This window comes from Ricinus communis, chromosome 10, assembly GCF_019578655.1.
Source record: "Ricinus communis isolate WT05 ecotype wild-type chromosome 10, ASM1957865v1, whole genome shotgun sequence".
Taxonomy (NCBI): domain Eukaryota; kingdom Viridiplantae; phylum Streptophyta; class Magnoliopsida; order Malpighiales; family Euphorbiaceae; genus Ricinus; species Ricinus communis.
In genome coordinates, this window is record NC_063265.1 from 8,987,259 (window position 1) to 8,995,711 (window position 8,453).

The 8,453-nt window shown below is 26.8% G+C and overlaps 1 protein-coding gene across 1 annotated transcript; it reads right to left on the reverse strand.

The window, feature by feature from the left end:
* LOC8284265 (non-specific phospholipase C4) lies at positions 1 to 4,094 on the reverse strand. The gene is made up of 4 exons (XM_002523961.4): positions 3,279 to 4,094; positions 891 to 1,300; positions 621 to 791; positions 1 to 529 (listed from the first exon to the last, which is right to left on the reverse strand). Exons 1-4 carry the CDS (start codon positions 3,917 to 3,919, stop codon positions 174 to 176), a joined length of 1,578 nt encoding a protein of 525 aa, XP_002524007.2. The 5' UTR covers positions 3,920 to 4,094; the 3' UTR covers positions 1 to 173.
* Positions 4,095 to 8,453: the final 4,359 nt, after the last annotated feature.

An 8,453-nucleotide genomic window follows, 5' to 3' on the forward strand; every position in this document is an offset into this window, starting at 1 on the left:
TATAAAATAACAAATCTTTCACAGATATTAGTAAATTGATATCTGAATACAAATGCACAGAAATAAATGCAACCCAAAAGGAAAATGGGGTTCCCAAATCAAAAGACAGGTGAATAATACAACATCTGGATTGGAAGGAATATTAACACAATGAGAATTGGAAAGTACATTAATTAATTATCACAAACTATGCAAGAAAACAACTTCTGAATAAAAGATTTGGATGATGCGCTAGTGTTGGTAATAATGGCAAGTGCCTCTGTCTTGACTAAAGCAATGACTTCTGATTCATCCACCCCACCATCCCTTGCTTTCTCATATTCTTCATAAAATCTTTTGAATGCATTCTCTACATAATTTGCAGCCTCTGAAACTTTCATGGATTCCACAAGTTTGTGAGGATAAATATCTGTCCCATGATCTCCATTCAGTACTGCTGCCAGTTGTACCAGTTCTTGCTGGAACTCACTAATATTTGCTTCTTCATTTGCCCCTCTCGATCGCAGCTTCACGGGTTCTGTCAGTGTAACTACAACACATATATATGCAATTATATATCAAAGAAGGTAGAAACTACGAATTAGAAATGTTATGTATAGGATTTAAAAATGTGGGTTCACCTGGGCAGTCTGTTCTTGGACTAGTTCTAGTCAAGACAGACTCAAAGGTTCCAGCCCACTCATCACGTTTGGTTAGAAACTCTTTCAGATTGAATAGCTTTTTAACTGTTGCTGCAATTGAGGAATGCTCAAATTCTGATGTTTCTTGCGGTCCTGAAGGTCCATGTAGTACTGCAATTCAGTTTAAATACGTTAGCAATCAAAAATCAAGAAACTCATTCAGTTATATTATTACAGCTTCTTATCAGACCATCAGTATTTGTTATATACCTGTTCCAGGCTCAATCCAAGGAGATATTAAAACGGCTGGTACCCTAACTCCAAGTCGGTCAAACTTGAACAAATAAGGTGCAGGACCAACAATATCATCAGGACTGGGAATGCCAGTTGCAGGTGTTGGAACATGATCATAGAAACCACCATGTTCATCGTATATGATTATGAATAGCATTTCATTCCATTGCGGGCTAGCTCTTAGTGCTTCGTACACTTCTTTAACAAATTTTTGGCCCTCTGAGACATCATGCGATGGATGATCGTCGTTTGCTGGTATCGACAAAAGATCATAATACCTTGGCTCAATCACCACATAGTTTGGTAGCTCCCCTTTCTCGCAATGTTTCTTGAATTGTAGATCAAACTGGTGAAAGTTCTTTAGGTACTTTATCTTTCTCAAGTTCCTGTCCATAACAAGATTATTCTATTAGAAGGCAAAAAAATTTAAGGTATTATCAAATTCATAAGTCATATTAGCAACTACATTTACATACTTAATCTCAGGTTAACAAAGGAGTCTAGTTTCTTTTGCTAGTTAAAACTCCGGGCTGTTAAATACAAGTAAAGGATCATTCGGTTCTTAGACCATCTTCAAGAATGACTTAACTACAATTAGATTAAAGAAATAAACTCAATGTACTAGTGACTTATTGTTCATATCCATTAATATTTGTGGAAATTTACAAAATTCTTGTAATAAAACAAGAACTAGACTATGAAATTCATTAATCCCCCATTAAAAATATTATGTTTTAATTAATTATATAACTTAAATTGCATCCATGATAAAGTGAGGATTTGTTAAATATATAAAATCATCATTATAAGTTGTACAATTTTTCTTTATTGAACATGAAGATAAATAACTTAAGCCAAAGTATCGCCTGAAAAAGAAAAAGAAAAAAGAAGACTAAATGGAAGAATATAACATGTTTTAAAAATGGATTAGGTATGGCGACTTTGCAATCAACTTGGGAGCCAAAATCATTACTTTAAAACAAAAACGTGGGTACCAAAAAATGGGGTCAGTTGACAACTAAGGTCTTTAAACAATAAAAAAAGGCAAAGACAATGGGACAAAACAAAATAGTACCTCGTTTGGCTGTCAGAAACAATTGTACAACAGTCACCGTGTTCATGTACAATGATATAATATAATGTATATTATATTTAAAGAATAATTAACACAATGACTCATTATATAAATAGTATAGTAATGACTAATTAAATTTTTTATAATATAAAAATTAAAATGAACTAAGTGATAGTATAATTCATACATTGCATTATGGGTCTATTATTTTAGATTATGTTTGATTGGAAAATTAGAAGTATCCATCTATTCACATGAAATGCCCTTATTCTATGGAAATTTCAGGAGGTTTTGAGACCACATGTTCTTGATAATTTCTATTAATTAAGTGAAGAAACAATATCAATTAGTCACTAATTCTAATGATTATTTTATGTATTACTACGTTCATCATAAAATAGAATAGAAAGACTAAATTAAGAGGAAATATTCATTTGCTAATCAATTAAATATTTTCTTTATGTTCTTCAACCGGTTAAATATGTTGAGATCCAAATTCAAGATTTCGAAACTTTTGAGATAAAGTTTATTGGTTGAACTAATTATCTTCACAATCACATTTGGTATAGGAATCAGATTATTTGGACCCTCCCCTGAATATTAAATTTGTTTCATATGAAATTAAAGTCCTTTGAAATATGAAAGGTATCCAATGCGAGCAAGAGATTTCACTCTTTGATCAAGTCGTCCATGCAACAGGAAGCATCCAATGTAATGTAATATATAAATTTTCAATCCTGAAGTCGTAACATTCACAAGTAATTAATTGATGACTTGATGCATGGTTGTTAAATTGTGAAAATAAAATAAAAAAAATCAAAAAAAGAAGAAGAAAGAAAGCTATTTTTGAATTAACCAGATAGAGTTAAGGTCAAAGTCCTTATATCTAAAAAACTTATTATTTTCAAATGTTTGTTAGTGCTTACTATTCTATCTCTTCCACCTAAATTGCTTTAATTTTTTAATGAAATTTAAATTCTTAATACAATTTTTGAGAGAATCATGAGTTAAATTAAAAAAAAAAAAAAACTATAGCATTATATATGCAAAATTATTTGATTGTAGAAAGTACAGGTTTAAAAACATATGTGGGTTATCATCCTAGCATACAAAATAAAATTCACAATAATGTAATTCGCAATACATTTTTCTCATAGTTGTTAGTTGTTATGAATTCCGATTGATAATCTGATTCTGATATTCGAACTTATAACCTGACAGTCTTGCAACATATTAATAATACCAATATCAAATAAAATTAATTGTTGATAGTGAAACTGAAATGTTACCTGTAAAAAAGAGTAGTAGGAACTTGCTGAAAGTAAATTCCAAAAGAAAATCCAGCTTCATGCATTGACTCAAAAATGGTCTTCTGAGGAAACCCTTCAGCTAGCATCTTGGTGTCGTTACTTGTAGCACCATGCGAAGTCGCAGAATGCAAATACAACCTGTTAGGCTGCGTTGACGTAGGAATGGAAGCAAACCAGCGATCACAAACGGCAAAATTCATGGCCAGCTCTTTGTAGACCGGGACAGCCTCTGGTCTGAACCCGTTCATGACAGTCTCAGCCATACCTTGCTGCGTACGTTCTGCGTTCTGTGCAAAACCATTCATTTTCGGGGATACAGCGTTCTCGCTGGATAGTGCAGCTTCGGTCCATTCGACGCCGAACACCTGTTCATATATAGCCTGGATTGAGTGGCCAGGGTCAGGATCGACGTAGGCAGCTTGATCTCTGAAGAAAACGAGGGAGGAGTTCAGGTCTGAGGTTGAGATGGGATTGGATTCTTGTCCAGTCACTCCGTCAATTTCTGGGTTAAGGGTCTTTAGCCACCCTAGCATGTGGTCGAAAGAACGGTTTTCTTGGACCAGAACTACTACTGTCTTGATAGGGTACTCGTTGGCGCTTGTGGAGCTCTCCGCAGCCATTTTTGGTGGTTCTTGACTTCTTGGAGGTGGTGGTGGCAATGGTAGAAGGAAGAAAACTTTTGATTGGAGAAGAAATATTTGGAAAGTTATAAGGAGAAGAAAGATATACAAATATTTTGAGATCGTTTATGATATGATGATTGAGAGGATAACTACGGGTTCCTTTGAGGGTGGGTGGGTGGGCAAGATATGCAAATTGTCTTATATATTATGGCCTCTAATATAATCTTCCTTGTTTAAAGGAAGAAAAAAGAAAAGTAATAAAGCATTGGGTTGTAAATTGCAACATGCACGTTCTATATAATTTATTTAAACCAATCAAATTTATCCCAGAGACTCCCAATTTGGATAGATCATAAATTTTAAATTATAAAGATCCACCCCAAGGAAAAGCCTTTTATCAATAGCTTGCACACATCAGCCATTTATTTTGCTCCAAGATTAGGTTTATGCAGTTGGCATTAATTATTTAAGAGTTACTTTTGAATAATAGAAAATTGAGCCTCAAAATGTATCATTATATTTTAATTGGGATGCATCTGAAGCTAATTTAAATATGATCATAACCCATTTAATTTTCTTAAATAATAAAAAAGAATAAAAAAGTCAGTATATAAGCTTTGATATATATATATATTAATTTCTGAAATTTAAATTTTTTTTTTATATATGCTTAATTTTTTATCTAAGATTTTTATTTTGATATGTGTATTTATTGATACATGGAATTAAACTGATGTATAATTTTATATTTTTTTATTAATTTATTGATTAATAAGTTACATTTCTAATTAAATATCGATTCTAATCTTAAAAAATAAGATATTAATTATACTTTAATATTATATTAACTAATAAATAATTTTCTAATCAGATAACAATACTAATTCTTATCTTAAGAAATAGCATATTAATTATATTTTAATATCATATTAATTAATAAATTAATTTTCTAATTGAATAATAATTCTAATTCTATAAAATAATATTTTAAATTATATTTGTAATATATATTTGATAATAAATTAATTCTTTTAATTATATAATATATTTTTAATTCTAAAAAATAATACTATCAATTATATTGATAGTATCAATTTATAATATTAAGATTAATTAATAAATATTTTTAAAATAATTTTTATATTATTGTATTAATAAATTTTTAAATTTTAAAAAAATTAAAGACATTTAAAATAGTTAATTTGCTATTATTTTTAAAGTATTATTAATTAATATTAAATATTAAAATTTTAATTAAATTGTATTATCAACTTAATTTTATAATCGAAACAATAATAACGGTCGTGCAATGACAGATAAACGACTAGTATATGGTAAACTCTAATGATTTAATTGATTATTTTTAGCTTAATTTGGATCTCAAATTGTAATCAAATTGAGTTCTTATAAGATAGTACTAATTTTTTTCTAAATATTTTTTCCATTTAAGAGTGTTGAACTCAAAACATTCATGTAATTGCAAATGATTAGGTGAAGTTTGGTGCTTTGTTATTCTTGGGTTAACATTGGTATCGGCCTGGCATAAGTTAAATTTATTGTCAAACAAATATATGATATTGAGAGCTTTACTTGTTTTAGTTATATTAATTAACTTCTTAATTGTTTGAGCATACGCCTTTGCTGTAATAAGTCAAATAATTAGTACCAAAAGCTAATACAAATTAAATTGACAATAATTATAACTTAACAGAACTAATCACCCAAGTCAACTTTATATTATATGATATATAGCTTTAAATGCCAACCTAAAGTACGTGGAATTGTTGAAGTGGGCCAAGCATAGGCCCACGTTCTATTATCTTCACAAAGAAAATAATAAATAAAAATAAAATTTAAGTATTAAATAATAAAACTCAACCATTAATAATGAATTTAATAGGCTTATCAATTAACATAAAAGAATCATAATGTTTATTAATTCCATGTTAACGTAAGAAAATAGAGTAATTGGTGTGTTCCACACATTAGATAATAGAAAGGAATAAAAGCATATGGTATGCGTGTTAAAACAATTAATTGGAAGAAGAGAAACATTATTTTGTCTGATAATAAGACAGTAAAATCCAGCTACCAATTAGATATGTGTTCATAATCACATTGTGTTTCAGAAGTCTTTGACAAATAGAAAATGAATATTAACTATTTTCTTTATTTGATAACAAAAAAAAATCTAAAACATGTTAGGAAAAAGAAAAGGCCAAATTCTTTCTTTTACTTTTTGCTGCATACATATTTATATACTTTAATTTTTATATTTAATTATTTTAATATTTTAATATTTGATAGTAATTATCTTATTTTCTTATGATATTAAAGAATATTTTTCCATATACAAGTGTTTATATACTTTGCTTATAAATATTTAAATGCTATTAAAAGATAAAATTTAAGTGTTTATTATATTAAATAAAATATTTAAAAGATTATAAAAATAAAATTTAAATATTATTAAATTAAATTAAAATATTAAAATACTAAAATAATTGAAATGACAGAAATTTAGATATTTAAATATATATTCTGCCTTTATTTAATTTTTTTTGTTGAAGAGAAAGAGAAAGGGAAAGAGAAATATGTTATATTGAAGTTGATCGGCAGATGATATTCTTGATAAAGGAAATAAAGTAATAAAGAAACAGTAAACTTGTTTTGCAATCAGTTTCACGCTGAGCTTTACTTAATTATCCACCTTTTTCAAATGGTCATGTCTAAAGGGAATAATGTATAAAGTAGTAGATTTTTTGGAGTAATGTCACCTGTGAACTCGTATCTTATTTTTTTAACGTGGTATTTAATATTTTTATAAAATTATTTTTTTTAATATTTTAAAATTAATAAATAATTTTATAAAAATATTAAATGTCACCATAGGTAGATAAAAGATAAATAAAATATCTAATATTTTCTCCTCTCTTTTATCGATTAAAATTTCTTTCCAAACTTTACAAGCTTATTTGAAAGTATACAATTTTCTGAATGCAGATGATAATATATATAATGATAGATTTTATATATATCATAAAATGTAAAATAAAAGATGTACGTTAATGGATATTTAAAAATCAAAATCTATTGAATGGCTTGTGTTATGCTGTTTTAATTCTAAGTCTAGATTTTTTTATTTTTTTCATTTGACTTTTATTTTTCATATAGCATTCAGACCAAATAACTCTATAAGATTACGTTGATACTTTTACATATTAGAAACAACGTAAAAGACAAATCTATTTTTTCCGAGTTCTAATTAGAATAATGTTTAAATAAAATTAAAAATACTTAGTAAGTTATATATGATAAGTAGGTAGTTTTTAGTTTCACATATTCCATTTCTATTATTTGAGACATTATCATAAATATATTTACAAAAGCCCATTGGTTTATTCCTGATTTTTTTGGGCTTGGGATCTTCTTTTCCCGGACCAATTTTATCATGTAGGAAATCTTAATATGAGGCCCACTGAAGTCTTGCATCATCGTTAATATTGGAATTTATTTAAGAGGAGATTTCATCTTTTATCCTTTTTTTTTAAATAATTATAAAAATATCTTTATTTTTTTATTTTTTAAAAATTATCCCTTCTGTTTTTAAAAATACTCATTCTTCACTTTTTCATCTTTTCTATTTTTCTAAAATTAATTTTGGATATTTCACAAATATCCGATGTATATCATTATTTTAATAGATATATTACCGTTTAATGGAATATTTGAATTGAATTTTTGTTTCATTTAAAAATTTTCAGATACTTACTATATATTATTATTTAGAAAACGTACATCTTTTATCGTTCAATTTTTTTTTGAGTTTGCATTTTATTTCATTTGGAAAATATTGAGATATGAAACGTATACTTAATGTATACCGTTTTTGGTTAAATATATATCTTTTTTTGTTATTTACGTCAAAAGTAATACCGGATACATATATTTTTTCTTCAATATATATTATGTAGTACTTTATCTAATTCTTCAGATATGATATTTTCAATATATCTCCAAATCTTTAAATTAGAAAAATATCTTTTAGATTTATTTATTTATTTATTTATCATTAATATCACAAAGTCAAGTAAAATCTATTTCACAAAAATTAATATATATTTAAACATAAATACTTTTTCTTCAACACGTACATTTTTCATGTGAAATAACCAAATCCGATATTTTGTAAATAAAATTTTATTTTAGAATATTTTTGAAATAAAGTTTCGTTTTTAGATTTTTTGTTGTCAGATATTTATATGAATATTTTTATAATTATTTTATATTTTCGTGGCATTTATAAAAAACTCTCTTAATTTATCTATTTTAATATGTTTTAATGATTAGATCTGTAGGCATAATCTTAATTCAAATATATAAATAATATATAATGTTTATATATATTGTATATTTAATATTAATTTTTATAAATAGAATAAATAAATATATATCAATAATAAATTATTTTCTTAATTAATCAAAAAAATTTAATCCCATTCGTTTTGTTTTATCATTAATTTACAAATAT

Excerpts from the sequence above, each read along its gene's own strand:
- LOC8284265 (XM_002523961.4), bottom strand. The coding sequence starts at position 3,919 with ATGGCTGCGGAGAGCTCCACAAGCGCCAACGAGTACCCTATCAAGACA. Across the intron at positions 1,301-3,278 it reads CCTACTACTCTTTTTTACAG|GAACTTGAGAAAGATAAAGT; the intron begins GTAACATTTCAG and ends TGTTATGGACAG. Across the intron at positions 530-620 it reads TCCAAGAACAGACTGCCCAG|TTACACTGACAGAACCCGTG; the intron begins GTGAACCCACAT and ends TATGTGTTGTAG.